Raw genomic sequence first — 21,275 nt, 5'->3', positions numbered from 1 at the left:
AATCTCCCATGTAGCCATCCAGGAGTCTCTTAAAAGACCCTATCTTTTCCCCATCTACCACCGCTGCCAGCAGCCCATTCCACACACTCACCACCCTCTGTGTAAAAAACTTACCCCTGATATCTCTGTACCTACTTCCAAGCACCTTAAAACTATACCCTCTCGTGCTAACCATTTCAGCCCTGGGGAAAAGCCTCTGACTATCCACATGATCAATGCCTCACATTATCTTGTACACTTCTATCAAGTCACCTCTCGTCCTCCGTCGCTCCAAGGAGAAAAGGCTGAGTTCACTCAACCTATTCTCATAAGGCATGCTCCCCAATCCAGGCAACATCCTTCTAAATCTCCTCTGCACCCTTTCTATACTATAGTGAGGTAACCAGAATTGAGCATGGTACTCCAAGTAGGGTCTGACCAGGATCCTATATAGCTGCAACATTACCTCTCGGCTCTTAAACTCAGTCCCACGATTGATGAAGGCCAATGCACCGTATGTCTTCTTAATCACGGAGTCAACCTGCATAGCAGCTTTGAGTGTCCCTTGGACTCGGACCCAAGAACCCTCTGATCGTCCACACTGCCAAGAATCTTACCATTAATACTATATTCTGCCATCATATTTGACTTACCAAAATAAACCACCTCACATTTATCTGGGTTGAACTCCATCTGCCACTTCTCAACCCAGTTTTGCATCCTATCAATGTTCCATTGTAGCATCTGACAGCCCTCCACACTATCCAGAACAGCCCCAACCGTTGTGTCATCAGCAAATTTACTAACCCCTCCCTCCACTTCCTCATCCAGATCATTTATAAAAATCACAAAGAGTAGGGGTCCCAGAACAGATCCCTGAGGCACACCACTGGTCACCAACCTCCATGCAGAATATGACCCATCTACAACCACTCTTTGCCTTCTGTGGGCAAGCCAGTTCTGGATCCACACAGCAATGTCCCCTTGGATCCCATGCCTCCTTACTTTCTCAATAAGCCTTGCATGGGGCACCTTATCAAATGCCTTGTTAAAATCTGTATACACTACATCTATGGCTCTACCTTCATCAATGTGCTTAGTCACATCCTCAAAAAATTCAATCAGGCTCGTAAGGCACGACATGCCTTTGACAAAGCCATGCTAACTATTCCTAATTATATTATGCCTCTCCAAATGTTCATAAATCCTGTCTCTCAGGATCTTCTCCATCAACTTACCAACCACTGAAGTAAGACTCACTGGCCTATAATTTCCTGGGCTATCCCTACTCCCCTTCTTGTATAAGGGAACAACATCCGCAACCCTCCAATCCTCCGGAACCTCTCCCGTCTTCATTGATGATGCAAAGATCATTGCCAGAGGCTCAGCAATCTCTTCCCTCGCTTTCCACAGTAGCCTAGGGTACATCCTGTCCGGTCCAGGTGACTTATCCAACTTGACGCTTTCCAAAAGCTCCAGCACATCCTCTTTCTTAATATCTACATTCTCAAGCTTTTCAGTCCACTGCAAGTCATCCCTACAATCGCCAAGATCCTTTTCTGTAGTGAATACTGAAGCAAAATATTCATTATGTACCTCCGCTATTTCCTCTGATTCCATACACACTTTTCCATTGTCACATTTGATAGGTCCTATTCTTTCATGTCTTGTTGTCTTGCTCTTCACATACTTGTAGAATGCCTTGGGGTTTTCCTTAATCCTGGTAAGCCTCAGGCTCGCTCAGCTCGTGCTCGTCTAGGGGAAGCAGCCTTCGGCCCCGCCAAACTGCGTAATCAAGTTTGGGTGGTTGCTGTGTAATGCATCCCAGTACTGACCCACAATGCAAAAATCAGACAATACACAATAATCGATTAAATGATTACACTTTATAAATCTTATGGTGACTCTGTGGTTAGTAGAGAAACAAAATGTAGAAGAAAAAGGCCCCACTGTATTTGGTTTTAACTGTCCTGAGACACAAATAAATTTGTTGGAACTCACGGAACCAGGTCTTATTTCCACCAATCGATCTCCTCCGAACTTCGTCCACCCCCGGTGGTCTACTGGAGCGCTCCGAGTGCGTCCTTCCTCTTCTCCTCTCCTCGACGAAAAAACCGCGAAACAGCTCGGTTCCCAGACACACAAGATAGAATAACATGTCCCCCCCATTGGTTAGTTCCTCGTTATCTGTAGTTATAACCCAAACATTGAAGCTACAGAAGCCCATTACCTCATAGTTAGCATTACAGAGAAGCCATTTTATTATAACACTTACAGAGAAGCCATTTTATCAGCCTTAACATTTAGCATAACAGAGAACCCCCTTACAATCCTGTCCGCCAAGGCCTTCTCATGGCCCCTTCTGGCTCTCCTAATTTCATTCTTAAGCTCCTTCCTGCTACCCTTATAATCTTGTAGATTCATATCATTACCTAGTTTTTTGAACCTTTCGTAAGCTCTTCTTTTCTTCTTGACTAGATTTACAACAGCCTTTGTGCACCATGGATCTTGTACCCTACCATCCTTTCCTTGTCTCATTGGAATGTACCAACTCAGAACTCCACGCAAATATCCCCTGAACATTTACCACATTTCTTTGGTACGTTTCCCTGAGAACATTTGTTACCAATTTATGCTTCCAATTTCCTGCCTGATAGCCTCATAGTTCCCCTTACTTCATATAAACGATTCCCGAACTTGTCTGTTCCTATCCTTCTCCAATGCTATGGTAAAGAAGATAGAATTATGATCACTATCTCCAAAATGCTCTCCCACTGAGTGACCTGACACCTGACCAGGTTCATTTCCCAATACCAGATCAAGTACAGCCTCTTCTCTTGTAGGTTTATCTACATATTGTACAGGTTAGTGGGTTTGTTGGTCAAATGTACGTAATTGGGTTTTGTGGGCTTGTTAGGCCAAATAAATAAATACAAATAAATAAAATTTTGTGCTGTCTTCACAAAATCAGATTTAATTCACCTCAAAGAATTATGTTCATCTGTACGCTCAGCTATGGCATTCTGCTGTCCTTCTCCAATCATCCATAGAGATTCCAATGGATACTATTCCATTTTTGTACACAAGCTGAAATCTGCTTGAAAGTCTGATATATCAGTAAAGTGTTATACTCTTGAGAAAACAGAATGATTTTCTTGCTCCTTTTCCTAAATTTTATTTGGATTTTAGGTTCATGATGGTGAAGCAGAGACAGATCATCTAATTGGAAAATTCTGTGGTACTGAAGCCCCAGCTCCCATTATGACAAGTGGCAATAAATTGTGGCTTAAATTTAAAACAAATGTTTCTGTCACAAGAAAAGGTTTTGTGGCTGTATATAAAATCGGTAAGGATTCTCCTTTACTTCTGTTTATAAATTTTGAATGTTGAAGAATTATTTGCTGTTTCACAAAGTGGTGGGAAACAGGGTTTTTTTTCTCCCAGAGTTCATCAGAAATCGAGTTCCTGAAATTCTGTAGTGTTCACACCTACATCCGGATTCCCATTATATTACTACTTCTAACTGTGAGCTAATTCACCCTTAAATGTCTGTCATTTTCCCAAAATAAACAGTCTTTTATGGTGACATTGAAATTCATGATTTGTTCTTTTTTGCACATTGGGTGTTTGACTATATTCTTTTTAATGTTTTCTATTGGGTTTCTTTTTTTTGAGGCTACCTGTAAGGAGACAAATCTCAAGGTTGTATGTAGTACACATATTTTGATAACAAATGTACTGAGAAATTTGTGAATACTTTAAGAGCAGATCAAGTTAAGTGATTTTACTTCATTAATTTAGAGAAGACTAAAGAGTACAACATGCAGAGAAGGGCAGAATCTTCAGAAGTAACTTCAAGCTTTCTGTATGCAGAGCAAACTCAATGTTGCTGTTATATATTCATAGTAACTGCCAATTCCACACTCTCACATTAACACAAAACCCAAGACAACAGACAGCATTCATTCAATGCGTACAGTGATTCATCACTAAATGTACTCATTCAAGGTATTTGTTTGATATTCACAAAGTCCAAAATGGGAATCCTCTGATAACAACATGGAACATTTGGTTTATATTGTGATTAAAAACATTGTGATACAGGTATATTATGAATGAACTATTAAAATCAGTTGACAGTGCACAACCTCCTGAGGCATCAAAGAAAAGGAATCTGGAAACTCGTATTTAGTTGCAATGTTTATTTAATTAATCCTCCGCTTTTTTCATAAATTTCATTTTCTTCCTGTTGCTTCATTACAGCATGTGGTGGCACTCTTTATAATAAAGGAGTGATTCAGTCACCTTACTATCCTGAACTGTACCCGCATGACAGGAGCTGTGAATGGATTATCACCCAACCTGAAGGACAAGTAGTTTCCCTCAAGTTCATTTCCTTTGATGTTGAGGAAGCTGTAAACTGTAGCCATGACTATTTAGAGGTAGGAGAGTTACAATTGTTTTGTTAAACCATGGGTGAAGCAAAAGCTAATCTGAAATTTATTATTTAATGTATGATTAATAACCGAAATAATTATCCTTCCAGTGCTCCTCAGTGCAGGAGCAGGTAATTTTTATTTTGCAATTTATACTTATTGAACTTGACATTAATTAACATTTGGAAGTGAAATATAGGTTAATGAATCAGTTATTATAATTTCTTCATAAAAGATTTTATGTGAGTTTTGTTTACACCTTCCTTCTTTGCTCAAAAACAACTGTATATCTGTAGTTGCTGGAAATATGAATTAAAAACAGAAGATGCTGGAAGTACACAGCAGGTCATACAAATCATGAGCAGAACTAAACTATTCAGCCCTTCAAGCCTGTGCTCTATTACTTAATGAAGTCTAAGCTAATTTGAATGTAATGACACATTCCTGTCTGTCCATAACATTTCACCTCCTGGCTGACTGAGTACATCTACCATGGCACTAAAAATATATAATCACTGTGTGGAACAAGCTGCTAACAGAAGTGGTGGATGCGGGTTTGATTTCAGCATTTAAGAGAAGCTTGGATAAGTAGATGAATGGGAGGGATATGGAAGGCAATGGGACTAGGCAGGATTAATAGTTTGCCATGGGCTAGATGGACTAAAAAGCCAATTTCTATTCTAAAGTCCTCTATGACCCTACAGCCCTACTTGTACCTCCCTTTGAGAAAAAGAATTCCAATTATGCATGTGTCTCTGAGAGGAAAAAAAGGGTTCATCTCTGTTTAAAGGGTGACTCTTTTAAACATTAACTTCTCTTTCTAGATTCTCTTACAAGGGAGAATCCATGATCATCACGTAAAAAACCTCAGGATCTTATATGTTTCAATAAAGTCACCACTAACTCTAATAAACTCCAGTAGAGATAGTCTGTCAAAACTTTAGAAGACAACTGACCCAATTCATATATTAATATTCTTTTTATGCATTAGCATCTTTTATTGAATAAGGAATCCAACATTGTTCATATTCTTCAAAAGGTCCCTTGACCCAACTAACCCATGCTGGCCACTTTGTCCACTCAGCTATTTCCTACATCTGGCCCATATCCCTCCAAGCCCATGTACCTATCCATGTACTTCTTAAATGATACTATTTCATCTGCTTTGAGCACTTCCTCTGCCAGCTCATTTCACATACTCTCCATCCTCTACATGAAAACATTGCCCTCAGGTACATTTTAAATATTTCCCCTCTCAACATCAACTTATGCCCCATAGTTTTAGACTCACCTACCTGGAGAAAAGAATGTTACAGTCCAACTTATCTCTGCCTCTCAACATTTTAAACACTTCTGTAAGATTTTTCCTAATTCTCCTGCGTTCCAAGGAATAAAGTAATGGCCTGATTAACCTCTCTCCATAACTCAGGACCTCTAGTTCAGACACATTTTTATCAATCTTTTTTGTAGTCTTTCCAGTTTAGCCATGTCTTTTCTAACAGGGTGATCAGAACTGTAGACACTACTTCATATGCTGTCTTACCAATGACATACTATTCCAGCATAGCTTCCTAACTCCTATACTCAGTGCCTCGACTGATGAAAGCCAGTACTGTACGCTAAGCAACTTTTCACCACCCTGTTGACCTGTGAAACTATTTTCAATAAACTATGCACTTAAACACATAGGTCCCTCTGCTTCATCACACTTCCTACAATTCATCGTACAATGCTATGCTGGTTTGGCTCTCCAGAATGCATCACATCACACATATCTGTTTTGAAAATTGTTTGCTATTCTCAGCTATTTCCTAAAATTGATCAAGATTCCCCTGTAATCTAGTTTCTCTTAATTTCATGTCATTCATACCCTTAATGATCATGCCCTGTATATATGCATCCAAATCATTTATATGAATAATGAATATAAAGGTCCCAACACTGATCCCTGCGGTCAAAACTAATTACCGTCCTCCATTTCAAGAAATAACCTTTAAATACCCATCCTCTGCTTCCTATCTTCAGAGCCAATTTTGAATCCACCTAACTATTGTTGCTTTATTTTTTCTCAGAAGACTTAGCCTTCCAAACTAGCTTGCTATGTACAGTACTGTGCGTAGGGCGGTGACATTCACTGTCTTATTGTCTTGTACTCTTTTGGCTACCTCTTCTGAAAGCTCCAAAAGATTAAGCAATCATGACTTTGCATGCACAAGGCCATGCTAATTCCTCTTCATCAGATTCGAGTTCTCCCTCTTCTGCTAGTTACATCCCCAAGAAATTCCAGTAGATTGGTCAACCAGGACTTCTCTTTTATAAGATCATGTTGACTTTGTTTGAACCTGCTATTACTGTAACATTTTTCAATGGACTCTAGCTTATTCCCCATTTCTAATATCAGACCAACTGATCTAAAAGTAGTTTTCTTTCTGTACCTACTTGAAGTAGTGATGTAACATTAGGTGCACTCCAATCTGTTGGACTGTTCCAATGACTGGAGAACGTTGGAAGATAAACAACACTGCATATATTATTTATCGGGCCACTTTCTTAAGTACTCTGAGATGTAGCTTGTCTTCAATCCCCTTATAGCATTTCCCTCCCATTAGACTCTGTGTGAAAAGTCTAACATGGGAGATGAAAGAATATGAGATCATTCACTTTGGTAAGAAAAGACAATGCCAAGCACTGTGTAAATGGTGAGAGTTTGAAAGGTATTGATGTTGAGAGGGTCCTAGATATTTTTGTAACACATTGCTATAAGCGTAAATGCAGGTGCAGCAAGCAGTTAGGAAGGTAAACAATGTGTTTGGTTTCATTACAAGATTTGAGTATAATTGTGGAAATGATTTGATTCAGTTATGAAGGGTCCTAGTGATGTTGCACCTGGAATATTGTATACATATCTGGTTTTCCCACCTTAGTATGAATACACTTAAGATAGAGAGAGTGTAGTACATGTTTACAAGGTTGAGTTCTAAGATGGTAGTGTTACGTACCCCGTAACTGGGTTGCCAAACCAGCAGAAATGTATCACTCAGTTGGAGTCTGGATTACTAGAACTAAGAAAGTTTTATTAAAGAAACAAGCAACACAGTAATCGAAAGGATAATAAATGCAACAGTTCAGCAATGATAAACACACATGTGCACAGAATTAGGATAACAGGATCAATCAAGCTCTATCGTTGTCTGGGGTAAATGACCAATTTCAAAGTGACGCAAAGTTCAGTCCAATTTAGTTCAGTTCGCAGTAATCGTTGCCGTGGCGATGGACAATATGGGGGGAAGGAGAGAGAGAGCAAAAACGGATGGATATTCAAAAACGGCTTCCACACACAGACCTGCGATATTGCTCACAAGCAGCTTTCGGGCGAGTCCTTTGTGATATCACCTGAGGTCACCGACTGTGACCCCTCCTCCAGATGCGGTCGATCCTCTGCAGTGAACCTGGCACCCAAGCGAGGGTGGACACACACCGGGTTCCCACTGATCGTACCTTTCCACCCTGTGCGTCTATGGCTTGGTTCCGCAACCAGCCTTCCAAACGACTCCCGCCGACTTGCGAGGGGGCACTACTTCCAGGGTCTCGTTACCTCGTGGTGTCGTGTGTGTCTTGCCTTAGCGAACCTGTCCCTTTTCATCCCCCTGCTGGGGTATCGCCTGTCCATCACACTTCAAACAGTTCAGGGTTCAAAGGGGGAGCCAATCTTGACAATACCCAGACTGATGGCTCCTTCATTAACATCTCCAAATGTTACTTCATTGTGTTCCTTATCTCTCCTTCTCCTGAGGACAGGTGGCAGACCAACTGCTGATGCTACTGGTGCTAGCCCAGGCCAGCTAACATCTTAATTTATGTGTATTCTCGTCACACTTCCCCCCTTTAAGGATTTTTACCGGGGTAAAAATTACAAACATGAGTACATTATTTGATACACACAAATATACATCTTAATCAGCTATTTGGCTAATACAGAGAATTTGAAGTTGTCAACATCTGACAGACAGTCAGCCATCACATTTTCTGTTCCTTTTATATGTGTTATTAATAATCCCTTAGACCAGGCTCCAACTTAGCAAACTTCATAGTGGCCAAAAACACTGATGAATTGCGATCAATGTAACCTCTCATTTGGTTTTGGCCCGGACCACAATAACAAGGGTCGTCCCATTCCAACTTAGTTTTCTCTCACATGGGCGTAGTAGGCGGGGGAGGGGTAGTGACCGCAGAGTTATTGCAAAACTTCCTACAGTACCCAACCATCTCCAAGAGCCTTCTGAGGGCCCTCTTGTCTGTCGGGGTTGGGAGGTCAGTGATAGCCTGCACTGTAGCTTGCATCGCTGCCAGCTGCCCCTGTGTCACCACAATTCCCAGGTAAGTGACCTGCGTGTGGCCGAACTCATTTTTTTCAAGGTTCACTATCAAGCTGGCTTCAGACAGCCGTATTAAATTGCCAATACACACCTCTGTGTTCGTCAGCCCTTTAGTCACTGAATTACTCAATCTATATGGATGTTGCTCACTAGGCTGGCCTATTGTAACAGACACCACCCAATGTCCCAGTTCTTTGCATCGCCTCGGGACAATCAAACACACGGGTGCGAGTCGTTTAATTACTTCTCCTAAAGAGTCGCTTTGTTCGGGGATTAAGGGAGAGACCTTATCAGCAGACCTGGCCAAAACAATAGCCTTTTCCCATCTGTTCGATACCATACTCATCTTTTCAAAATGGTTTTTCTTTCTTATCAGGGGGACCCTAGCTTCATTGATTTCCGTGCTAACACCGATTAGGCTTGTTAGCATATCAAAAGCCTGTGACCGTCTCAGTTCGCATTGGTCATAATCAATAACATCCTTCTCCCTGGGCAGCCGGTAAACCTCTTCCATGATTCCACCAACTGTTCCCTCCAGTACCGCAAAATGTCCACCGGGGGGTACCTTGTGGGCCAGGTTAAAAACCTCATCCCCATAACTCTTTTGCACCACCCCCCATTCCTCATCTGCGGGTACTGTACTTGATTTCCCTTTCTTCCTTAGCACTTCCTCCTCCACCAAAACCATCAGCTCCTCGTCTCGCTCTTGCGTCTGCACAAATTCTTTCCTGGCTACTGCTACGTCTGTCCCAGCTCCCTCACTACCTCTTGTCTCACTACACTCCTTCTTTTCATTTTCTACCCCCTTCTCGTACAAGGTTGGCAGAAACGTCTCAGCTAAATTTACTACCGCAGCCCCATGATGAACCTGTGAGTCCATGGGCGGGGCCTCAATGCTGGCAGGCTGACCTGTCAATCTCACTGCTTCGAACACGATTCCCCCGGCGACGTCATTACCGAGCAAGACTTCCACGCCTTTCAACGGTAATTCGGACCTCACCCCGATCGTGACTAGTCCAGAGACCAGGTTGCTTTGTAAGTGTACCTGGTGCAAAGGGACTGTCTCTGTCCCTTCTCCAATACCCTTGACCTTGACTTCCCCAGTCTGGGTCTCTGAGCTAAACTCTAATACACTCTTCAGTATTAGTGACCGACACGCTCCCGTGTCTCTCCAGATCCGCATTGGAACTGGTTTTAACCCCTCCTTCACTGACACCAATCTGGCCGAGATAAACTTCTCGCGCCCTTCCTGAACTTTGGCAGACCTGTCCTTCCCTAGCGGTTCGTCTACCAGCTCGATACAGCCAGTCAAAATCGCTGTTTTCCCTTTTCCCGTCTCCTTCTTTGGGGCAAAGCACCTGGACGCAAAGTGTCCGACTTTCCCGCAATTATAACAGACGACCCCAGGAGACTTCCTACCAGACTGCTCCCGGTCTACCTTGTCCTTCTCACTAGTCCCTGGCTTACTTTCTGACTTTTCCGGCGGACTCTCCCCGCCGTCCTGACTACCCTTCTGGTAGCCTTTACTCGGGGCAAACTTCATTTTATGCGTCAACACATACTCATCCGCTAACTTAGCAGTTGCAGCTAACGTGGCTGCCTCTTTCTCATCTAGGTAGGGTCTCTTACCTTCAGGGACACAACCTTTAAACTGCTCAATCAGGATCAGCTGTAGCAGTCTGTCATAATCCCCCTCTACCCCCTTCGAGGCGCGCCAACGCTCACAATATGTCTGCATCTCACGGGCAAACTCCAAATACGTGTGGTCCCAGTGCTTCCTCGCATTCCGGAACCTCTGCCGGTATGCTTCCCGGACCAACTCATAAATCCTGAGGATGGCCTCTTTCACCACCTCATACCTCTGGGCATCTTCCGCGGACAAAGCTGAGTAAGCTTCTTGGGCTTTCCCTTTCAGTACACTCTGAAACAAAACAGCCCACTTATCCCTCGGCCAGTCCTGACTTATAGCCACTTTTTCGAAATGGAGAAAGTACCGATCCACGTCGGTATCATCAAATGGGGGAACTAGCCTAACCTCCTGGGTCGCCCAGAACCCTCCACCTTGGTTCGGCACGAGCCCCTGCTCTGCCCTTATCTTTAACTTCTCCAGCTTGAATTGCCTTTCCCTCTGTTTCTCCTCTCACTCCCACTGTCTCTCTCTCTCTCCCTCTCTCTCTCCCGCCTTACTAACTCTTTTCTCTCCAACTGTCTGTCCCTCTCTTTCCCTTCTCACTCCAACTGCCGTACCCGGAACTCGTGCTCGAGTCTCAGTTTTTCAAGCTGTATCTGTACCGCGTCTCCAGCAGGTTTTTCAATAGACACCACCCCCAGCTCGCCTTGGGGAAACACACCTTTAGATACATAGTGCTCTACGATAGCTCTGTGTATCTCCTCTCTCCTCATTGTCGACTTCCCCTTAGCAAGATTCAACCGTTTGGCCACAGCTACCAATTCCAATTTCCTAGCATCCTCTAATGCCTCCAAGGTTGGCGCCTTTATAAATTCCTCAGCCTCCATTTCTGCTGTTTGTCTTTTCTTTCTTTCGGGAATTTTGACCCAATCAATTTACTCCGTCCCAAATTTAGCGTTCAAAATCCCGGACGAGAACCCCACTTATGTTACGTACCCCGTAACTGGGTTGCCAAACCAGCAGAAATGGATCACTCAGTTGGAGTCTGGATTACTAGAACTAAGAAAGTTTTATTAAAGAAACAAGCAACACAGTAATTGAAAGGATAATAAATGCAACAGTTCAGCAATGATAAACACACATGTGCACAGAATTAGATAACAGGATCAATCAAGCTCTATCGTTGTCTAGGGGTAAATGACCAATTTCAAAGTGACGCAAAGTTCAGTCCAATTTAGTTCAGTTCGCAGTAATCGTTGCCATGGCGATGGACAATGTGGGGGGAAGGAGAGAGAGAGCAAAAACTGATGAATATTCAAAAACGGCTTCCACACACAGACCTGCGATATTGCTCACAAGCAGCTTTCGGGCGAGTCCTTTGTGATATCACCTGAGGTCACCGACTGTGACCCCTCCTCCAGATGCGGTCGATCCTCTGCAGTGAACCTGGCACCCAAGCAAGGGTGGACACACACCGGGTTCCCACTGATCGTACCTTTCCACCCTGTGCGTCTATGGCTTGGTTCCGCAACCAGCCTTCCAAACGACTCCTGCCGATTTGCGGGGGGGGGGCACCGCTTCCAGGTTCTCGTTACCTCGTGGTGTTGTGTGTGTCTCGCCTTAGCGAACCTGTCCCTTTTCATCCCCCTGCTGGGCTATAGCCTGTCCATCACACTTCAAACAGTTCAGGGTTCAAAGGGGGAGCCGATCTTGACAATACCCAGACTGATGGCTCCTTCATTAACATCTCCAAATGCTGCTTCATTGTGTTCCTTATCTCTCCTTCTCCTGAGGACAGGTGGCAGACCAACTGCTGATGCCACTGGTGCTAGCCCAGGCCAGCAAACATCTTAATTTATGTGTATTCTCGTCACAGTAGTTTGTCACATGGAGAGAGATAAAACAGACCAGACCTGCATCCTTTTGAATTTAGTAAATGAAAGCTGATCTAATTAAAACATATGTAGTTTTTAAGGGGTTGACAAGTTGGATATGGAGCTTATACTTATATTGCTGTGGTATATAGACCCAAAGATTATAGTCTTCATATTAAGGCCTGGTCATTCAGGACAGAGCTAACAAGAAATTTCTTCATCAATAGGCCTATTAAACATTGGCACTCCAAAACCAAAAGTCAAAAAAGTTGGGCTTTTTAACGATAAGCTATGACTTTACCAAGTAGTGAAGCAAGGACGAAAGATACCTTCATGTGCTTCTTTTTCTTAAGCTCTAATATTTTTTGAATCCATAGAAAATTGTTTAATTTGTTCATATTGATCAAGCCTTTATCTCAAGTTAAAGGAATCTTTTCATTTTCAGATCAGAGATGGTGCTACTGTAGATTCTCCACTCATTGGAAAATATTGTGGGGGTGTGCTTCCACCACCGATACAGTCAGTACAGACATCAATGTACATCATGTTTAAGATGGATTCTAAAAAGGCTAATAATACTGGATTTCAAGCTGAGTATGAACCTGCCAAGAAAGGTGCTTTTAAATATATTTGCATATTTGCCATGTTTTTTTTTTCTAATTTTCCTCATAAACACCAGAATTGCAGGAGTGGTATCAGTGGACTTGTTGAGACTTAGCATGAACAGAGAAATCCATCTGATAACCACAGATACAATATATCCTACTGAAGGGTTTTGGCCCAAGACGTTGACTCTACTTTTTTCCAAAGATGCTGCCTGGCTTGTTGAATTCCTCAAGCATTTTGTGTGTGCTGCTTGGATTTCCAGCATCAGCAGATTTTCTCGTGTTGATAATATATCTTACCAGTTAAGTCAGTAGAGAACTAATCCAGAGGTTAATGAATTCAGATCACATAATCGCAATTTGAGAATTCAAAAATCTGGCATTTTCTGAGTTGGTGACAGAAAAATGGCAGTGAATACTGCCAAGGGACCTAGGATGACCTGAGAGGTCCTAAATTTAGATTTAAAATAAAGGAAACATATGTAGTGTTTAAATCAGAATGGATTCTTGTGAAATATAAAGATAGCAGAAAAATACTCAATCAGTCAATTAGGCAGACAAAAATGAGCCATGAAATGTCTTTGATGACTGGGATCTAGGAGAATACCAAGGCATTTTATTCTTTTGTTAAGAAAAAGAGGATAACTAAGCAGAGGGTATATTCATTCAAGGATAAAAGAACAAAATTGGTAAGGCAGTGGATCTTATCTAAATGAATTTTAGAAGGCACTGATAAGGTCCCTTACATTAAGTTGATTCAGAAGTTAAAGGTACATGGGATCCCGTGTGAATTACAAATTTAGTTTCAGAACTGGCTTGGCCATAGAAAACGAAGAGTAGGAGTGCAACACACATCAAAGTTGCTGGTGAACGCAGCAGGCCAGGCAGCATCTCTAGGAAGAGGTACAGTCGACATTTCAGGCCGAGACCCTTCCTCAGGACTAACTGAAGGAAGAGCTAGTAAGAGATTTGAAAGTGGGAGGGGGAGGGGGAGATCCGAAATTATAGGAGAAGACAGGAGGGGGAGGGATGGAGCCAAGAGCTGGACAGGTGATTGGCAAATGGGATATGAGAGGATCATGGGACAGGAGGCCCAGGGAGAAGGAAAAGGGGGAGGGGGGAGAGAAAACCCAGAGGATGGGCAAGGGGTATAGTCAGAGGGACAGAGGGAGAAAAAGGAGAGAGAGAGAAAGAATGTGTGTATATAAATAAATAATGGATTGGGTATGAGGGGGAGGTGGAGCATTAGCGGAAGTTTGAGTAGTTAGTGTTCATGCCATCAGGTTGGAGGTTACCCAGACGGAATATAAGGTGTTGTTCCTCCAACCTGAGTGTGGCTTCATCTTTACAGTAGAGGAGGCCGTGGATAGACATATCAGAATGGGAATGGGATGTGGAATTAAAATGTGTGGCCACTGGGAGATCCTGCTTTCTCTGGCGGACAGAGCATAGGTGTTCAGCAAAATGATCTCCCATTCTGCGTCGAGTCTCGCCAATATATAGAAGGGCACATCAGGAGCACCGGACGCAGTATATCACCCCAGCCGACTCACAGGTGAAATGTTGCCTCACCTGGAAGGACTGTCTGGGGCCCTGAAAGGTGGTAAGGGAGGAAGTGTAAGGGCATGTGAACCCCTTTTCCGCTTACAGGGATAACTGCCAGGAGGGAGATCAGTGGAGAGGGATGGGGGGTGCTGCTGCGTTCACCAGCAACTTTGATGTGTGTTGCTTGAATTTCCAGCATCTGTAGAATTCCTCGTGAGTAGGCGCGGAATTCTGCTATGCTGGCTGGAGGTCCATGACCACTAGTGTTCCACAAAGATTTGTGCCAGGACCTTTGTTTTGCAATATTTATCAATGAACTGGATGAAAATGTGGATTAGCAAGTTTGTCGATTTGCTAGTTGTGGACAGTGTAAAGGACTATCAAAGTATAGAGCAAGATATAGATCAGTTACAGATATGGGCTGAGAAGTAACAAATGGAATTTAATTCGGGCAAGTGTGAGGTGATGCACTTTTGTGGGTAAAGCAATAGAAGAAAGTATGCAGTTAGTTGTACACCCCTCAGTAGCATTGAAGTACAGAAAATTCTTGGGGTCCAGGCCTGTTGTTCACTGAAGGTGACAGTGTAAGTAGCTAAAGTGCTATTGAAGCCATATGCTTGTCTTCACTGATTGGGGTGTTGAATATAAAAGTAAGGGAGTCATGCTGCAGCTATATAAAACTTTAGTCAAACTGCACTAGGAGTATTGCATAGAGCTCTGGTCACCCCATTATAGAAAGGATGTGGAAACTGTGAAAAGGGTGCAGAAGCGGTTTGCAAGGATACTGCCTGGATTAGAGTGTATGAACCATCAGGAAAGGTTCGACAAACTTGGGTTGTTCTCCCTAGAGTATCAAAGGCTGCCAGGAGACCTGAAAGAGGTCTATTAAATTATGGGAAGCTTAGAAATGGTGGACAGTCAGGACTTTTTTCCCCATGTAGAAATGTCAAACTACAGTTGACATATTTTTGCCATAGATGCTGCCTGGACTGCTGAGTACCTCCAGCATTTTGTGTGTGTTTCTCGGATTTCCAGTATCTGGAGATTTTCTCTTGTTTGTGATTTAAGTTACCCCTCATGTCTCCTTTAAATCTTTCACCTCTCATCTTAAACCTATGCCCTCAATTTTTGATTCCCTTTCCCTGATCAAAAGACTATGCCTTTACCCTGTCTATGCCCTCACGATTTTACACATTTCTGTAAGGTCGTCCCTCCATCATCTATGCTCAAGTGGATAAAGACTTACCATACCTCACGTTTCCCTATAACTCAGGCTCTCAAGTCCTGGCAACATTCTTGTAAATCTTATTTGCTCTAATTTTAGTTATCATTGACCTCAGAGTTTAGTCTCTCTAGGGAAGGGCTGATACCAGTTCTTGGATATAACCCTTACTACAGTTGGATCTTTAAAGTTAAATAGTTCATTAGAAGAAAACTAATATATAAGTTTTGCTTCTTGCACTACTCTTGAGCTGGGAAATGCACCTTTGTAGTTATCTTGAGTGATCAGAGGAACAGTACTGTTGGATTTATAATCCACAAGGTTTCTTCGGAAACTATTCATATACACATATTAAAGAAGACCATAGATATGATTAATTTCAATTCATAACAAAAAATCTTCAAGCAGAATTTACTGTGATCGAATGGTCTGATTTACCAGCCAAGAATTTACTGTGATCAAATGGTCTGATAAATTACATTTTCCTTTTAGCTCATCATTGAAATGCATATTTAAAAAATATGACAGACTGATCAAAATTAGCAGTAATGAGAAGGTATACACGATTTATTGTTCAGACTTTCTCTTTATATTGAACAGTTGGTGAAAAACTGATTTTCTTTGCAGGATGTGGTGAGGTTCTGATACAATCAATAGGTACGATTACAAGTCCTGGATATCCTGCAGGTTATCCACATGGTGGCAAATGTATCTGGTATATTTCAGTTCAGGCTGGACATGTTATCCACTTGACATTCATCTCCTTTAATACTGAATTTAGCATGAACTGCAGCAAGGATTACATCGAAGTGTACGATAGTAGTATTAATTTCGACAGACCAATAGGAAGGTAAGAAATTATGACATTTAAATTTTACATTCAATATTTGCTTTAATAACTCGAGTTCTCAAGGGAACCAGCATTGCTAGGCTTCTCAAAATATACAGGCTGTTTATTTAATGAATTTCAGAGGAGTCAGTTGAAAAGTCTTGAAACAACAGTCATTCTGTCTTTAACAAATATATAGAATGCAGAACATTAACAGTGCAGTATAACCCTTTCAGGTCATGGTGTTTGCCAACATTTTACCCCTCCTATATAGCCCTCCATTTTTCTATCATCTATGTGCCAATCTAAGAATTTCATAAATGCCTCTAATACATCTGCCTCTACAAATACCCTTGGGAGGGTGTTCCATACAACCACCACTCTCTGTGTAAAGAATTTCTCTCTAACATCACCCCCTATACTTTCCTCCAATCACCTCAAAATTATGCCCCCTTGTATTAGCCATTTCTGCCCTGGGAAAAATTTTCTGGCTGTCCATTCAATCTACGCTTCCTATCATCTTGTACATCTTCAGATCTCATCCTACGTCATTCCAAAGAGAGAAGTCCTAACTCACTCAACCTATCCCTAACAACAACCTCTCACTCAATGTCAGCAAGACCAAGGAACTGATTGCATACTTTAGAAGAGTGAAACCAAAGGTCCTCATTGGAGGATTAGAGATGGAGAGGGTTAGCAACTTAACTTTAAGCTCCTGGGTGTTACTACTTCAGAGCACCTGTTCAGGACCCAGCATGTAGATGCAATTGCAAAGAAAGCACAGCAGCACCTCTACTTCCTTAGGAATCTGCAGAGATTCAGCATGACATCAAAATCTCTGACAAGCTTCTATAGATGTGTAGTGGGAGTGTATTGTTTGGTATGGAAACACCAATGTCCTTGAACACAAAATCCTACAAAAGGTAGTGGATTCGACCCAGTACATCACTGTTAGAGCCCTTCCAATCACTGAACATTTCTACATGAAATGCTGTTGTAGGAAAACGGCATCCATTATCAGAGATTCTTACCACCCAGGTCATGCACTTTTCTCACTGCTGCCATCAGGTAGAAGGTATATGAGCCTCAGGACTCACACCACCAGCTCCAAGTATGGTTAATACCCTACAACCATCAGGCTCTTGATCAAAAGAGGATAACTGCACTCACTTGGCCATCCATTGAAATGTTTCCACAACCAATGATTTCACTTTAAGGACTCTTTATCTTGTTATTTCTTGTTCTCATTATTTATATTTGCATTTACGCAGTTTGTTGGCTTATGTATTCTGGTTGATGTTTCATTGATCCTGTTATAATTACCATTCTATAGATTTGATGATTATGCCCACAGGAAAATAAATCTCAGGGTTGTATGTTGTGACATATATGTACTCTGACAATAAATTTTACTTTGTACTTTTGTATTTTGTACTCTTGTAATGCAAGCAGCATCCGGGTAAATCCCCCAACTAATGAAGGTCAACACAACATATGCCTCCTTAACAACCCTATCAACTTGTGTAGTAACTTTGAGCATGGAGATAGATACAAAGATTCCTCTGTTCCTCCACACTGCTAGGAATCCTGCCATTAATCCTGTATTCTGCTTTCAAATTTGACGTTCCAAAGTGTATCACTTCATATTTTTTCAGTTCGAACTCCATTGGCCACTTCACACCCAGCTATATTTTTTTAAAGTTCCAGCACACCCTCTTTCTTAAGATTGATATGTTCTAGTACATAGGCCAGTTTTATGCTGTTCTCACAAATGCCTAGGTCCCTCACACTGGTGAATACTGAAGCAAAATACTCATTAATAACCTCCCATTCCTCCGCAGACTACAGGTACATGTCTCCTCTTCTATCCCTGATCTTTCCTACCCTCACTCTAGACATCCTCCTGTACTTCACATATATGTACAGCGTCTTGGGGTTTTCATTAATCTTACTTGTCAAAACTTTCTCATGCCCCCTTCTATCTCTCCTAAGTCCATTCTTCAGCTCCTTCTTGGCTACCTTGTAACTATCTAGAGCCTTGACTGAGTCTTGCTTCATAAACCTTAAGTAAGCTTCTTTCTTCCTCTTGACTAGATCTTCTATATCTCTTGTCAGCCGCGGTTCTTTCACCCTACTACCCTTTCCCTGCAAAATTGACAAACTTACCCAGAACTCCATGAAAGTGCTCCCTAAACAACCTCCTCATTGCTGTAGTGCATGAGTTCATCTGTTCCAATTTGTGCTCCTAAATTCCTGACTAATAGTATCATAATTCCCCCTCCCCTAATTAAATACTTTCCCATACGACTGCTCCTATCCCTCTCCAAGGCTTTGGTAAAGGTCAGGGAGTTGTGACAGATTCCAAGTGGAAAAGAATCCTCCTGCACTACCAGTTAAATTTTATGAATCATTGAAGTTTTAAAGTAATTGATTTAGCATTTTTATTTGGAAGAACTGTAGGGTTTCAGCATGCTGTAATCCTGCAGATTGTATAGTGAGTTCTCAAGATCTTGAGTTTTGAACAATGTCACAGCTCTTTTTCACGAGATAGGTGATATCAACATTACAGTTTACAGTAATGGAAGTAGAACATGAAAAAAGACAGAAAATATTATGCCTTCTTAGATTCATGAGATGGAGTTTTATTCTATATTAGCTCATAACACCCTAACCCTTGTGTCCACCCCTCCCCCCATTTACATACCGATGCACACATAAAACAGCATTCATAATTGCCCAGTAATGATGTTATGGTGGGGGAAGGGCTGGGGTGGTGGGGTTGGGGCTTGGATCTTTGGCAAATGAGGTAATAACTAAATTGATATTTCCTTTGTCTTTTTCCTTTATATTGTACTGTACACTGGTAATAGGTGAAAAGTATGGAAAAGTATGGCAGTTAAGCTAACAGTTATCCTTTACAGTAATTCATTGCCATCATGTTGACTTTGGACAAGATATTTGAGCCTATAACTGGATTCCAAGTCTGGAGTCTAGACTTATTTTCTTTTGATAAGTAGCATGAATTGCCTGGAATGATTTCGCACAGAGGCTTTGCCAAACATTAAAACTTGATTTCTGCTATTTGTGACACAACACACTTCTGCTGAAATTTGCTTCCCTATATTGTTTATGTGCTAAGTTAATGTATTCTTTGTGCAATTTTAGAATAGCCTCCGCTGTGCTATGAATGTCTATGAGTATTAGTTTTCATGGTAAACATTTATCTCACTTGTTACAGGTATTGCGGAAGGTCTGTCCCTCCTTCTATAACCAGCAGTGGCAATTTGATGAGACTTCTTTTTGTGACTAATTCAAACACATCAAGTAACGGATTCCTAGCAACGTATGATTCCCTTGACACATCAAAGGGTATGTTGTTTGTAATGCAATGCTATACTCCACTGTATAATGTAGAAGACAACTTTCTATTTATTCTTAACATAAAAGACCTACATTGTTGCTCTTGAGAGGATGGTTATCAGCCAGTGCGGGTACTCCCATAACTCTAGTAGAAAACACCAAGATTTGCATTCAACAATGAAGAATGAGTAATGAATTTCCCAATCAGAATGACGTGTAACTTGCTGGTAATGACATTTTCATGTGCCTGCTGTTCAGTACTACATAAAACCAACATAGATTGGATGCTAGGTATCTAAGGTGAAACAGATAATACTGAGAAGACAGAGACAACATACAAGAAAAGAGAAACAGAGATAAAATATTAGTTCAGTAACCTATCATCAGAACAGGGTAGAGATGAAGCAACAATTGGTCTGAATTGAAAGGGAAATAACCCTTTAAAAATAAGTTGGACCATCAGCATTCAGTACTATCTACCCAACAAACTGTCAGCAACCTTAGAACTACTGCACATGTGCTAATGGAGAAATTGAAATTTAGACCTGTAGAATCATACACCATGGAAAAAGATCATTTGGCATACCACATCCATCTGTTAGTGACGTGGCTTCCATTATTTCCTCAGGCTGAGACATGGGTGAGAAAGGTTGCTCTCAAATTCATTCTATATCTCTTCCCTCTTAAAATAAATTAATGTCTTCTGGTTTTGTTCATCTCTGATGAGGGAACAGATTTCTGCAGTCTACCAACCCTCATAACATTATATACCCCAGTCATGTCCCTTCTTAACCTCCTCCACTCCAGGGAAACATCTGTATCTTCTCTGGTCTCTTTTCACAACGGAAATACTCTATTCCAGACAACAGCCTAGCTAATCTTAAACTTAATCTTTAACTCTTAAAGAACAAAAAACTAATTGAGAAAATGGCAGGGATTCCCTTAATTTATTTGGGATACTGTCACTTAATTAGGACAGGAGACAGTTTTTAAATAACGTCAATTGCATGTGTTTGTTTTTAAGCAGCAGTGATTTTTGTCACTGATAGTTGGCAAGAAATAAGCAGTAAGACAACTCGCAACTCTTTTACTCACCGTGGTTTCAAGCATTCAAACTTGGAAATGCCAGAAACAGCCATTAGACATTATGGAGTGAACCGTTTTTATACAGCATTAAATGTGTTTACTTGTGTTATGTTATCCATTTGGGCCAATGGACCAATTCAAAAAGCAGTAATTTTTGATACAATTGCCATTTGGCTGCCATTCCATTGTTTCAACCAAAGTTTGGCCATATATGGTGTGGACTAAGAATTGTACTTTATACAATTCCTTTGGGAGGAAACTGACACAAAAAAAATGTTTTCCAAGTTATTATTAGGATTTGCATTATTCATTAGAACTAGAATGGAATGGTGA

General features: G+C 41.5%; 1 protein-coding gene and 1 long non-coding RNA gene across 4 annotated transcripts in view; one reads left to right on the top strand and one right to left on the bottom strand.

Annotated features, from left to right (window-relative positions):
• cubn (cubilin (intrinsic factor-cobalamin receptor)) overlaps positions 1-21,275 on the top strand; it is a 264,719-nt gene that overhangs the window by 71,820 nt on the left and 171,624 nt on the right. For all 3 annotated transcript variants that reach the window (XM_063044183.1, XM_063044182.1, XM_063044184.1), the window contains 5 exons: positions 3,169-3,325; positions 4,243-4,421; positions 12,741-12,909; positions 16,295-16,517; positions 19,735-19,865. In XM_063044183.1, the coding sequence (XP_062900253.1) occupies positions 3,169-3,325; positions 4,243-4,421; positions 12,741-12,909; positions 16,295-16,517; positions 19,735-19,865 (859 nt within the window). The remainder of the gene's footprint in view (positions 1-3,168; positions 3,326-4,242; positions 4,422-12,740; positions 12,910-16,294; positions 16,518-19,734; positions 19,866-21,275) is intronic.
• LOC134344428 (uncharacterized) overlaps positions 1-21,275 on the bottom strand; it is a 68,203-nt gene that overhangs the window by 11,739 nt on the left and 35,189 nt on the right. The window lies entirely within an intron of this gene.

Source organism: Mobula hypostoma, chromosome 3 (genome assembly GCF_963921235.1).
Source record: "Mobula hypostoma chromosome 3, sMobHyp1.1, whole genome shotgun sequence".
Classification (NCBI taxonomy): Eukaryota; Metazoa; Chordata; class Chondrichthyes; order Myliobatiformes; family Myliobatidae; genus Mobula; species Mobula hypostoma.
This window is presented reverse-complemented; position numbering and strand designations above follow the sequence as displayed.